This window comes from Chiloscyllium punctatum, chromosome 27 (assembly GCF_047496795.1).
Source record: "Chiloscyllium punctatum isolate Juve2018m chromosome 27, sChiPun1.3, whole genome shotgun sequence".
In the NCBI taxonomy this organism is placed as follows: domain Eukaryota; kingdom Metazoa; phylum Chordata; class Chondrichthyes; order Orectolobiformes; family Hemiscylliidae; genus Chiloscyllium; species Chiloscyllium punctatum.
The window spans coordinates 43,838-58,515 of NC_092765.1; the positions used below are offsets into that span (position 1 = coordinate 43,838).

General features: G+C 41.8%; 1 protein-coding gene across 5 annotated transcripts in view; it reads right to left on the reverse strand.

Moving 5' to 3' along the window:
• Window positions 1–2,636: 2,636 nt before the first annotated feature.
• The window catches only part of tmem39b (transmembrane protein 39B), a 77,667-nt gene continuing 65,625 nt past the window's right edge, over window positions 2,637–14,678 (reverse strand). For 4 of the 5 annotated variants that reach the window (XM_072547878.1, XM_072547877.1, XM_072547882.1 and 1 more), the window contains one exon: window positions 2,637–2,982. In XM_072547878.1, coding sequence (XP_072403979.1) covers window positions 2,746–2,982 — 237 coding nt within the window. In that variant the 3' untranslated portion in view covers window positions 2,637–2,745. The remainder of the gene's footprint in view (window positions 2,983–14,678) is intronic. The other variant, XM_072547880.1, reaches the window with a different exon arrangement.

Genomic DNA, 14,678 nt, shown 5'->3' on the forward strand with positions numbered 1-14,678 from the left:
TGGAATAAAGTAGATGAACTGACGACACAAATCCAATTAAGTGGATATGATCTTATCGCTATTATAGAGACATGGTTAATGGAGATCAAAACTGGGAACTTAACATTCATGGATATTTTGACCTTTCGGAAAGACAGGAGGGAAGGTAAAGGTATTGAGGTAACACTATTAAAAAGAAATTAAATGAAGACATCTGCAAGAGATGATTTAGGCTCAGGTGATATAGAGTCGAATAGTATGGCGCTGGAAAAGCACAGCCATTCAGGCAGCATCCGAAGAGCAGGAGAGTCGACACTTCAGGCATAAGCCTTCCATCAGGAATGCAGGTGATAATGAGTCCATTTAGGTGAAGGTGAATAACAAGGTAAAGAAGACATTGGTAAGAGTAACCCCAAACAGTAACCATGCTGTAGGAAAGACTATAAATTAATAAATAATACAAGCATGTTTAAAAAAAGCAATAATTATGGGTGATTTTAATCTTCTTGTTGATCGGGTCAATTAGATTTGAAAGGGTAATTACAACAAAAATTCATAGAGTGCATTAAGGATAATTTCCTAAAGGAAAATGTCATGGAACCAACCACGGAGCAGGCTACCTTGGATCTGGTCACGGTATGGCAGGTTTAATAAATAACTATCGAATAAAGGATCCTCTAGGAGGTAGTGATAATAGCATGATGGAATTTGCTATTCAATTTGAGACTGAGAAACGAGTCAGAAACAACTGTGTTTAACTTAAGGGAATAACAATGAAATGAGAATAGAGTTAGTTAAAGTAAACTGGACAGATAGATTAGCAGAAAAATCAGTAAGCAAGCAGTGGAATACATTTAAGGAAGTAATTCATGACTCAGCAAAAATATATCCCAGTAAGGAGGATTAAATCAACATGGATAATCAATGAAGTTAGGAAGAATATTAAGTCGAATGGAAAAGCATATAAGGAGGCAAAAGTCAGTGATAGCCCCAAAGATTAGATTAGATTAGATTACTTACAGAGTGGAAACAGGCCCTTCGGCCCAACAAGTCCACACCGCCCCGCCGAAGCGTAACCCACCCATACCTCTACATCTACCCCTTACCTAACACTACGGGCAATTTAGCATGGCCAATTCACCTGATCTGCACATCTTTGGACTGTGGGAGGAAACCGGAGCACCCGGAGGAAACCCACGCAGACATGGGGAGAATGTGCAAACTCCACACAGTCAGTCGCCTGAGGCGGGAATTGAACCCAGGTCTCTGGCGCTGTGAGGCAGCAGTGCTAACCACTGTGCCACCGTGCCGCCCTGGGATTAATTCAGAATCCAGCAAAGGACGACTAAGACAGAGAAAATAAATTACTGGGACAAACTAGGAACAAACTTAAAAACTGACCTTAACAGCTTCTTTAAATATATAAAAAAAGTCAGTGAACTTAGGCTCCCTAAACAATTAATATAGGGAGATAGTTATGAGGACCAAGGAAATGACAGAAGTGTTAAACAGATATTTTTCATCAGACCTGCTGGACAGGTCTATGACAGGTGGTGAGCTAACAATAGGGAAAAACCTACATGACATTTCCTCATTAATCTACTTGCCACAGATTCATCAAAGACATAATCATAGGAGTGACTATTGCATAGTTCTTACGCGCAAGACCTGGACAACATTCAGTCATGGGCTGACAAGTGGCAAGTAACATTTGCACCACACAACTTCATGGCAATAGCCATCTCCAACATAAAAAAGTTTAACAATCCCCCTTGACATTCAATAGCATTACTATGGCTAATTTTCACACTATCAATATTTCTGGGGGTTACCACTGACCAGAAGCTCGATTTGACTAGCCAAATGAATACTGTTGCTGCAAGAGCAGATCAGATGTTGGGAACTCTGCAGTGAGTAAGTCACCTTGTGACTCCCCAAAGCCTGTCCACCGTCTACAAGGCATAAGTCAGGAGTGTGATGGAATACTCTTCTCTTGTCTGGATGAGTGCAGCTCAAAGAACACTCAAGAAGCTTGACACCTTCAAGGACAAAGTAGTCTGCTTCATTTGTACCCATCTGGTATGTCAAACATTCATTCCTTACAGGAGACAAAATTCTTTTGAATACTTCAAATTATTGCTCAGAATTAAAATGTGGTGTTAAGCAGTGAGTGGAACCTTATAGCAAAATGCATCCGTTATGAACAAAGTACAACTAACCTCTCCACTAAGATGCACCAGTAATTTTATACTACTGGTGCAGTTTCAGATACCTGTTATTTATTCAGCAAATCATCTGTGTACACTCAAAACAAAAATGAATCCCTTTTTAGTTCAATTTTTACTGAAATTAGTGGGAGATTGTCTGCTTCAACCTTTATGGAAAGTAGGTATGGTCAAGTAAGTCTTCTCGGTGGAAGTGCCTTCATTGTCAAAGTGAATTACCAAGATAAAAAGCAAAGAGTGCGGATGCTGCAGGTGTGGCAGCATCTGTGGAAAGAAAGCAGAGTCAACGTTCAGGCTACAGTGACCCTTTAGAAAATCCTCATCTTTTTTCCCTATAAACCATTTGACATTATAAAGTACATGAACTGGATATGGCTATTTCAGAAGTAAAATCATACAAAAATAAAACATCAGCAGCAAATAACAATGATCCAGAGATATAAAAATATTTTAATGACAGTTACATGAAAAACAAGCATTTGTAACAAAAATACAAAGCTCTGATCGCTAACAGATTTGAGGGTGTGGAAAATAGAAGACTTTAATTAATTTTACTCTCTGAATTTCCACCTGTACAGTAAGAATATGCTTTACCCAGAACTATTCTGTCTCTGAGTAGTTTAAAAAAAGCATAATAATTACTGAAGAGAATTAATGACAAAGATATTGTTTGGTGCCATTTTTCTGAACATATCAATGAGTACAACTGATAGACTATGATGACTCCTTCAATAACGATAAGAATGTTTAAGATCCTCAATGGTTTATTGAAGAAAAACTGCAAAGAGATCAAACAAACATCAGAATTCGTCTAGAATTAGCACACAGAATGTACAATAATGCTTACTTTCATGAGTCATTAAAAATTACGATTTGATTTGCTGCTACTGGAAATAAACAGTGAGTGAAGCAGGAACAGTAGAGAGAGATGGAGGCAAAATCTGAAGTCAATCAGAACTGGGAAATGACAGAAAAATAAAAGATTTTGAACAAGTGAAGGGTCGTGCAGGATGGGGAGAACAAAAGGCAAGGTCTGTAATAAAATAGAGGGCAGAGAAATTCAATAACAAAAAGTTTTATAAGACTATTAAAAGCAGGAGCAGAAGTAGACCATTCAACAAGATCATGGCTGACCTGATGATCCTCAACTCTATATTTCCTGTCTTTTTCCTATGACCCTTGGTTAAAAATTTCTGTCTCAGCTTGAACATACTTAACCTAGCCTTGACACCCCTCTGAGGTAAAGAATTCCAAACATTCACCACCTTCCAGAAAAAAAATCCACATCAGTTTTAAATGAAGGACTCTTTATTCTGAGATTATGCCTTCTGGTTCCAGACTTCCCACTTGGGGAAAACAATCTTACTGTATCTACCCTGTCAAATCCCCCAAGAGTCCTTATGTTTCAATAAGGTTTCCCAGAGTCACAGAGATAGAGAACAGAAACAGATCCTTTGGGGTCCAACTCCACCATGCCGACCAGATATCCTATTTAAATCTAGTCCCATTTGCCAGCATTTGGCCCATATCCAGCTAAACCCTTCCTATTCATATACCCATCCAGATGCCTTTTAAATATTGTAATCGTACTTCTTCTGCTGGCAGCTCATTCCATACACACACCACCCTCTGTGTGAAAAAGCTGCTCCTTAGGTCCCTTTTATATCTTTCTGCCTCTCATCCTAAACCTAAGGCCTCTAGTTTTGGACTCCCCATCCCTTGGAAAAAACTTTGCCTATCCATGCTCCTCATGATTTTATAAACCTCTATAAGGTCATCCCTCAGCCTCTGACACTCCAGGGAAAACACCCCCAGCCTATTCAGTCTCTCCCTATAGCTCAAACCCTCCAACCCTGGCAACATCCTTGTAAATCTTTTCTGAACCGTTTCAAGTTTCACAATATTCTTCCAAAAGGAGGGAATCCAGAATTGCACACAATACTCCAAAAGTGGCTGAACCAATGCCCTGTACAGTTGCAACATGATCTCCCAACTCCTACCCTCTCATCCTTTTCAATTCCAATGAGTACAGGCCCAGTGTACTCAACCTTTCCTCATAAGACGGTCTTTGCATACCTATGCTCAATCAAATGAACCTTCTCTGAACTGCCTCCACTACAGTCCATGTGCCATGGCTAGACCCACAATTCCCTTAGGGATGGAATTCTAAGATTTTGACCTAGTGATGTTAAAGAACAATATATTTCCAAGTGTTAATGTTGAGTGACTTTGAAGGGAGTGGGTAGGTGTTCCTATGTTTCACTATCATTCTCCGAGATGGAAGTGTTGTGGTTTTCAAAGTGCTGTCAAGAAGCCTTGATTAATTTCTGCAGTGCATGGTTTAATGTGAGAGGGGAAAGATTTAAAATAGACCTAAGGAGCAACGTTTTCACATACAGGGTGGTGCATGTTTGGAGTGAGCTGCCAGGGGAAGTGGTGGAGGCGGTACAATTGTAACATTTAAAAGGCATCTGGACAGCTATATGAATAGGAAGGGTTTAGAGGGACATGGGCCAAATGCTGGCAAATAGGAATGAATTAATTTAAAATGTCTGGTTTGCATGGGTGACTTGGAACAAAAGATCTGTTTCCGTCCTGTACAGCTCTATACTCTATGTTGTGGATGGTATGCACTGTTGCCAGTAAGCATTGGTGGTGGAGGGAGTGAATTTTTGTGGACATGGTGTCAAGCAAGCAGACTATTTTGTCCTGGATAGCATCGAATGTCTCAAGTATTGTTTGAGCAGCAAGTGATGAGTTGAAAATGTGTTGCTGGAAAAGCGCAGGTGGTCAGGCAGCATCCAAGGAACAGGAGAATCGACATTTCGGGCATCAGCCCTTCTTTAGGAATGCCGAAATGTCGATTCTCCCGTTCCTTGGATGCTGCCTGACCTGCTGCGCTTTTCCAGCAACACATTTTCAGCTCTGATCTCCAGCATCTGCAGTCCTCACTTTCTCCAGCAAGTGAGGAGCACAGGTATTCAGTTATACTCCTGACTTGCACCTCATAAATGGTAGACAGGTTCTAGGGAGCGAGGAGGTGGTTTAATCACTTAAAGATTCTTTGCATCTGTTCTGATTGCCATTGTATGCATGTATCTTCTTCAGTTTGGTCTCTGGTCAATGGTAATCCCTCAGGATGTTAGTAGTGCTGGATTCAGTGATGGCAATGGTAAGATTTTGGTGGTGATGCTCCCATACTATATGGATTCTATGACATGGACTACTTCAGTGTCTGAAGAGTCACGAATGGTGCTGAACATTGTGCAATCATCAGTGAACATCCCCACTTATCAGGGCAAAAGTGAGGACTGCAGATGATGGAGATTAGAGTCAAGAGTGTGAAGCTGGAAAAGCACAGCAAGTGAGGCAACATCAATTCCTGATGAAGGGCTTTTGCCTGAAACGTCACCTCTCCTGCTCCTCAGATGCTGCCTGACCTGCTGTGCTTTTCCAGCATCACACTCTCGCTCCCCACTTATTACCCAATGATGGAGAGAAGAGAGTTGCTGAAGTAGCTAAAGATGGTTAGGCCTAGGATACTACCCTAATAAACTCCTGCAGAGATGTCCTAGCAGAAATAAAATGTATTGGGAGTTTATTCATTATTACTCAGTTAGTGTATTATATATGGCACAGCATTTGTTATCTATTGACTGTATAATATGGGTTTCCTGTCTAGAAAATGAAGAAGGAAAAATCAAGAAAAAAAGAAGCGTTTTGGCTCAGGCTCTTTGCGCAGGACATCAAGCTGCAGACATGGCAACATGTCAGAGAAAGAGAGAGAGAGAGAGACAGAGAGAGAATGTTACTTAGGAGGCATTCATACTCCTTTGGATAGGCAAAACTTTAGAACTGATCACAATAATCAAAGACAGGAAAGGAATAGTAACAATGATCAGGGACCAGAATGAAGAAACATCATGTTATCTTGCAGGAGTCTCAGGATTTGATTTTATTCAACAGATAAACCATACTTGGTACCACTGTGGCTGCCATTCAAGAATTTGGTTGGGGCGGGTGGGGGGGGGGGGGGGGGGGGGGGGGAAGTGAATAGAATATGACATCTGTAGGAGACAGTATACTCAGGGAATACAGTGTTCTCTGCAGCTATGACTAGTAGTTTTGAAGGTTCTGTTGCCTTAAGGACATCTCACAAGACGTTCTGTTGTTGTACTCCATACGGGAACCCTGATAAAATTAGTGCCAAGAATGATGTTTTAAAGACAGTGTGACGAATTAGAGCACAAACTAAAATGCAAAATATCAAAGATAATTATATCTCAATTGTTATCTGAACCATGCATCAATTAGGTAAAAACAATGACTGCAGATGCTGGAAACCAGATTCTGGCATAAGTGGTGCTGGAAGAGCACAGTGGTTCAGACAGCATCCGAGGAGCAGTAAAATCATCAGGAGGGCTTTTGCCCGAAACGTCGATTTTACTGCTCCTCGGATGCTGCCTGAACTGCTGTGCTCTTCCAGCACCACTAATCCTGAACCATGCATCAATTACCACAGAGATAGGCAGATTAGAAAATGAAATGCATGGCTCAAATAGTGACGTTGGAAGAATGGTTTTTGATTCATGTGTCACTGGCTTCAGTACTCAGAGAAGAGCAAGTTATTTTGTCAAGAAAGTTTCCATTTGAACGGTGCTGGGATGAGCGTCTGGGCTGACTATGCAATTATGGAACATAAGAATAGGCTGTCCGGCCCTTCGAGCCTGCTCTGCCACTCAATAAGAACATGGCTAATGTTTTCATGAACTCAGCTCCACTTACCCACGTATTCACCATATCCCTTCATTCTTTAAAAAAGTATCTACCTTAGCTTTAAAAGTGATTACTGAAGTAGCGTCAACTACTTCCCTGGGCAAAGAATTCCATAGATTAACAACCCTCTGGGTGAAGGAGTTCCTTCTCAGTTCAGTTCTACACCTGCTTCCTCTAATCTTGAGGCCATGCCCTCTTGTACTAGTCTCACCTACCAGTGGAAATATCCTATCTATTTCTATTTTATCCATTCCCTTCATAATTTTATGTTCCTATAAGATTCCCCCCTCATTCTTCTGAATTCCAATGAATATAATCCCAATCTACGCAGCCTCTCCTCATAAAACAACCCGAAGGGAAGGAGTTTAAACTGGGTTGAGGGATGGGGGTTCAGTTGAAGGGAGGCTTATAAATCCAAAGAGAAAGGTTTGCTTATCAGAACAGTACAGCTATATGAATAAACATGGACAGAGTGAGGCAGAAAACGACAGAGAATTTAACAAAAGTTGTACAAAAGCAAATATTGTCTTTGCAGGCAACAGAAGCAAAACAATAAAATTAAAGGTTCTTTATCTGAATGTTTGAAGCATCTGCAATGAAACAGATGAACTAATGGCACAAATAGAAATTATTCAGATCTAAGCACCATCAGAAATACATAGTTATAAAGTGATTAAGATTGAGAAATGAAAAATTCCCAGGTACACAATATTTCCGAAAGATGAACAGAATGGCAAAGAAGGAAGGGTAACCCTGATAGTAAACAATGACATAAGGGAAAGGATCTGGATGCAGAAGCTCAACATGGTAGAAATTTGGAAAAGCAAGATGAAGAAAGGTTTACAGTTCCCTAACAGTAGTTACACTAGTGGACAGAGAAATGAATTTATTGGTACTTGTAACAAAGGCAATCTAAAAATTCTGGGGGACTTTATTCTTCATAGGAAGAGGAGGGAAGAAAGTGAGATGGTAGAATGTTTTACTGACAGTTGCTTGGAGCATTGCATCGTGAAACTGCTGAGGGATAAAACTATCTTATAGTATCTTATAAGTACTTTGTAATGAGCAAGTGTTCATTAGTGATGTTGCAGCAAAGGATCCACTAGGAAATAGTAATCAAAATATCATTAAATTCTATGCTCAGTTTGAAACTGACATACTCCAAAAAAAACTGGGCGGAGAGTGTAGTAAGCCAGTATCACTGTGATGCAGACTGGGAGGTGTATGCAGCAAGTGCCGTTGTGAAAAAGGTTGGCTACAAGGGAATTAGAATAAAGCAGAAATTTGGTACAGAGGGATAATGCTCATTTAATGAGCCTGTGTCAGTATGATGGGCTGAATGGCCTTCTGAACCATAACATTTCTATGATTCTGACCTTTGCACAAACCAAATTTGACGTAATTAATCTCAGGGGTATGACTATCTTCTGAAAGGTAGTGTCCAAGTAATTCTTCTCCCTCCTAATATGTCAGAGTATCCATAGCTCGGACTCCAGTAGAAAAGTAGCATCAACTCGAGATAAATCCAGCAGCAGAGACACCTTTCAAATTGTTTCCATCTGCCAGAGCCAATGTTGACTCACAGGAGAGCAAGTATGTGAGTGCTTAGTATTTCATCTCTGACTCTTCTTAGTGGCTAAGTGGTTTTAATCAGGAGATAATATTACAGCTGAAGGGTACAGTTAGGAAGTTCACTTTTGAAGTATTTAACATTGTAATTAATTAATTGAATAGGATACAGATGGCTGGGCAGGCAGCTATCTGTTGAGCTAATGGACTCCAGTATGATCCATGGAAACCACATCTGCAGTAAATATTGGTTGCTTGAGGAATTTCAGCTCAGAGCTGATGTACTGGAGTCCGAGCTATGGATACTCTGACATATTAGGAGGGAGAAGAATTACTTGGACACTACCTTTCAGAAGATAGTCATACCCCTGAGATTAATTACGTCAAATTTGGTTTGTGCAAAGGTCAGAATCATAGAAATGTTATGGTTCAGAAGGCCATTCAGCCCATCATACTGACACAGGCTCATTAAATGAGCATTATCCCTCTGTACCAAATTTCTGCTTTATTCTAATTCCCTTGTAGCCAATAACCATACAATGCCCTCTTGAATTCCTCAACTGAAACTGCCTTCACTACGCTTTCAGGCAGGGCATTCCTTACTCTAACAACTCGTTAAGTGAAAATGTTTTTACTCACTTCACCCTTGTTGCTTTTTCACAATACTACAAATCAGTGCTCATGTTCTTTTCCTTGTACGTGTGGGAACAGGTTCTTCCTATCTATCTATCGAGCTCGCTCATGATTTTTAGACCTTATAGCGAATCTCCTCAATCTTCTCCTCTCCAGGAGAACAGTCCCAACTTCTCCAATTTATCCTTATAACTGAAGGGTATGAGTGCAAAGGAGGAAGGTATTGGAATCCAGACTTTACCTGTGGATTGGCCTTAGCCAGCATCCTTGTCCAATAGTATGAGGTTCTTGCTCCCTGTGTGAACGAGTGCAGGGAGGATGAACGAACTGACCACAGCATTGTGGTACAGACAGCCATGCAAATTGAGGGACAATCAAAATATAGCAGCAATATGAGAAAATGGGGTTGGGGAATAGCTACTGTTCTTAGCAGCAATGAGAGAGAATCCCGAAGGCTGTGTTGCCAACTTAGTGCAAAGGTTCAGGACATCTCTTCTGGGCTGAAGAGTGCTTTGAGTGAGAGAGAAAGGATCCAGTAGTCATGTTTCACATATGCACCAAACACATGAGATTGACTAGGAAAGAGATTCTGCAGAAGGTTTTTTTTCATTCTTCTTGCACATGATGGAGACATCGCTGGCTGGCCAGTGTTTATCGATCATCCCTAGTTGGTCTTCAGAAAATCGCGGTGAGCCTTCTTGAACTGCTGCAGTCTATGTGGTGCCAGTTGATCACATGATGTTACAGAAGGCGTTCCAGAATTCTGACCCAGTAACATTGAAGGAACAGTCATACATTTCCAAGTCAGGATGGTGAATGGCTTGGAGGGGAACTTGCAGGTAGTGGTGTTCCTAAGTTCCTGTTGCTCTTTTTCTTCTAGTTGGTAGTGGTTGTGGGGTTGGAAGATGCTCTCTGAGGAGCATTGGGGAACTTCTGCAGAAACATCTATGGATTATTAGAGACTTTTGAGGTAGAGTCAACCAGAATGCATTGAAGGGAATCAGTCAATTTGCTGAATTTGGACTTCCAGAAGATGTTCAACAAGGTACTTTACAAAAGGTCACATTATAAGACCCCATAAGATTGAAGGTATTATGTCGGTATGGTTAGAGAATTAGCAAATGGACAGTAAACAGCAAGTGGGGATGAGTTTTTTTCCCCTGCGATGGCTGTAACTAATGAGGTTCCATAGGGATCAGTACTGGGCCTACACTGTTTACAATATATATTAGTGACCTGGAGGAAGGAAACGAATGTATTATCACTGAATTTGCAATGAACACAAGAATAGGTGGAAAAGCAGGTTGCGAGAGGGGTACAAACAGGCTATAGTAAGATATTGAGAGGTTAAGTAGGCAAAAAGTTGGCAAGTGGAGTATAACGTGGGAATTCAGTTGTTCATTTTGGAAAGAGCAGCAAAAATGTATTAATTAAATGGAGAAAACCTGCAGAACATAGAACATTACAGTGCAGTACAGGCCCTCGATGTTGCGCCGACCTGTCATACCAATCTGAAGCCCATCTAACCTACACTATTCCATGTATGACCATATGCTTGTCCAATGACGATTTAAATGTACTCAAAGTTGGCGAACTACCGTTGCAGACAAAGCATTCCATACCCTTACTACTCTCTGAGTAAGGGCAGAAAGTTGCAAAGCAAAAGGAACTTGGAAATACTAGTGAATGAATAAAAGTTAGCACACAGGTGCAGCAGGTAATCAGGAAAACTAACGGAATACAAAGAACAATACAGCATTGCAGCAGACCCTTCAGCCCTCCTAAAACTGTCTTTACTTAAAGGATCTGTATCTCTCTATTTTCTTCCTATTTATGTATTGGTCCAGGTGTTTCTTGAATGCTGCTATTGTCTGCGTCCACCACCTCCTAAAATTGGGCCCTTGAAGACAGAAACGGGCGAATTTATTATGGGGAATAAAGAAATGGCAGAAGAGTTGAATTGGTACTTTAGATCTGTCTTCACTGGGGAAGACATGAGCAATCTCCCAGATGTAAAGTGGCTGAAGGACCTGAACTGAAGGGAATTTATATTAGGCAGGAAATGGTGTTGGAGAGACTGTTAGGTCTGAAGGCTGATAAGTCCCCGGGGTCTGATGGTCTACATCCCAGGGTACTGAAGGAGGTGGCTCTAGAAATCATGGATGCGTTGGTGATCCTTTTCCAATGTTCTATAGATTCAGGATCAGTTCCTGCGGATTGGAGGGTGGCTAATGTTGTACCACTTTTTAAAAAAGGAGGGAGAGAAAACACAGAGAATTATAAACCAGTTAGTCTGACCTCAGTGGTTGCAAAAATGCTGGAGTCAATTATAAAGGTCAAAATTATGACACATCTGGATAGCAGTAACAAGATAGGTCAGAGTCAGCATGGATTTATTGAAGGGGAAATCATGCTTGACTAATCTTCTGGAATATTTGGAGGATGTAACTCTGAAGATGGACAAGGGAGATCCAGTGGATGTAGTATACTTGGACTTTCAGAAAGCCTTTGATAAAGTCCCACATAGGAGGTTAGTGAGCAAAATTAGGGCATATGGTATTAGGGGCAAAATACTGACATGGATTGAAAATTGGTTGGCTGACAGGAAACAAAGAGTAGTGATAAACGGCTCCCTTTCGGAATGGCAGGTGGTGACCAGTGGGGTACTGCAGGGATCAGAGCTGGGACCACAGCTTTTTACAATGTACATTAATGATATAGATGAAGGTATTAAAAGTAATATTAGCAAATTTACTGATGATACAAAGCTGGGTGGCAGGGTGAAATGTGAGGAGGATGTTAGGAGATTACAGGGTGACCTGGACAGGCTAGGTGAGTGGACGGATGCATGGCAGATGCAGTTTAATGTGGATAAATGTGTGGTTATCCACTTTGGTGGCAAGAACAGGAAGGCAGATTACTACCTAAATGGAGTCAAGTTAGATAAAGGGGCAGTACAAAGAGATCTGGGTGTTCTTGTACACCAGTCAATGAAGGCAAGCATGCAGGTACAGCAGGCAGTGAAGAAAGCTAATAGCATGCTGGCCTTCATAACAAGAGGAATTGAGTATTGAAGCAAAGAGGTTCTTCTGCAGCTGTACCGGGCTCTGGTGAGACCCCACCTGAAATACAGTGCGCAGTTTTGGTCTCTAAATTTGAGGAAAGGCATTCTGGCTTTTGAGGGAGTGCAGCGTAGGTTCACAAGGTCAATTTCCAGAATGGCGGGACTTTCTTACGCTGAAAGATTGGAGCGACAGGGCTTGTATACGCTTGAGGTTAGAAGGCTGAGAGGGGATCTGATTGAGACGTATAAGATTATTAAAGGATTGGACACTCTGGAGGCAGGAAGCATGTTTCCGCTGATGAGTGAGTCCCGAACCAGAGGACACAGTTTAAAAACAAGGGATAGGCCACTTAGAACAGAGTTGAGAAGAAATTTCTTCACCCAGAGGAACAGGATACTGATTGAGGATGATCAACCATGATCATAATGAATGGTGGTGCTGGCTCGAAGTGCAGAATGGCCTACGCCTGCAACTATTGTCTATTGTCTCCTCTGGCAACATGTGCCTGGTATTCACCACCCTTTATGTGAAAAAACTTGCCTCAAACATAGGTCGCCCCTCAACCCCCTGCATTCGAGTGACAGCAAACTTAGTCTATCCAACCTTCTTCATAGCTAAAATCCCCCAGACCAGGCAACATCCTAGTGAACATTTTCTGTACCCACTCCAAAGCATCCACATCCTTCTAGTAACATGGTGACCAGAACTGTACATAATATTCCAAGTGTGGCCTAACTAAAGTTCTATAAAGCTGCAGCATACCTTGCCTATCCTAATACTCAATCCCCCTTCCAATGAAGGCAATCATGCCCCAAGGCTTTTTATACTACCTTATCTAACAATGCTGCCACCTTCAGCGATCTGTGGATTTGCACACCCAGATCCCTCCGCATATCAATACACCTATGGGTTCTGCCATTCACTGTATATTTTCCACCTGTACTTGACCTTCCAAAATGTATTACCACACATTTGTCCGGATTAAACTCTATCTGCCATTTTTCTGTCCATGCCTGATCCATATCCTGCTGTATCCTCTGACAATCCTCCTCACTATCTGCAATTCCACCAATCTTTGTATCATCTGCAAACTTACTGAGACCAGCTACATTTTCCTCCACATCATTTATGTAGACCACAGACAGCAGAGGTCCCAGCACTGATCCCTGTAAAACACCAGTATTCACAATCTTCCATTCCAAAAAGCATCCTTCCACTGTTACCCTCCATCTCCGATGCGCCAGTTCTGTATCCACCTTAACAGCTCACCCTGATACTGTGTGACTTCACCTTTTGTACCAGTCTGCAATGAAGGACCTTGTCAAAGGCTTTACTGACGTCTGCGTAAACAGTATCAACCACTTTTCCCTCAATCATCTTCATGACCTCCTCAAAAAACTTATGACCTCCCCCACACAAAACCATACTGTTTATCGCTAATAAGTCTGTTTGCTTCTAAATGCATAAAGATCTTGTCCCCAAGAATCTTTTCCAATAATTTTCTGACCACCAATGTGACACTCACAGGCCTGGATTATCCTTGCTACCCTTCTTAAACAATCGGAGAAAATTGGCTATTCAATGTGAGCCCCTATTTTAAGGGAATTGGACTATAATAGTAGGGAAGTCTTACTGCAACTGTACAAGGTGCTGGTGAGATCATACCTGGAGCACTGAGAGTAGTTTTAGATCAGATTACTTACAGTGTGGAAACAGGCCCTTTGGCCCAACAAGTCCACACCGCCCCGCCGAAGCGCAACCCACCCATGCCCCTCCATTTACCCCTTACCTAACACTACAGGCAATTTAGCATGGCCAATTCACCTGACCTGCACATTTTTGGACTGTGGGAGGAAACTGGAGCACCCGGAGGAAACCCACGCAGACACGGGGAGAACGTGCAAACTCCACACAGTCAGTCACCTGAGGCGGGAATTGAACCCGGGTCTCTGGCGCTGTGAGACAGCAGTGCTAACCACTGTGCCACCGTGCCGCCCACGGTCCCCTTATTTAAGAAAAGATTTTATTTCACGGGAATCAGTTCAGAGAACCTTCATTAGGATGATCCCCAGTATGGAGGGGTTCTCTCATGCGAGAAGGCTGAACAGATTGGGACTCTATTCGTTGTAATTTAGAAGAATGAGAGGTGACCTCATTGAAACATATAGGATTCTTAAGGAGCTTGACAGGGTAAATGCGAAGTTTCCCCTCAGGGGAGAGTCTAGGTTCAGAGGGCATAATCTTAGGATAAACAGGTGCCAAGAGTGAGATGAAGAGGAATTTCTTCTGAGAGTGAGTGTCTTTGGAACTCCTTGCCACAGACAGCTGAGAGAACAGAGCCCTTGTATATATTTAAGGCTGAGATAGATAGGTTCTTATCACAGGGGAACCAAGGGTAATGGGGAAAAGGCAGGAAAATGGATGTGAAGAG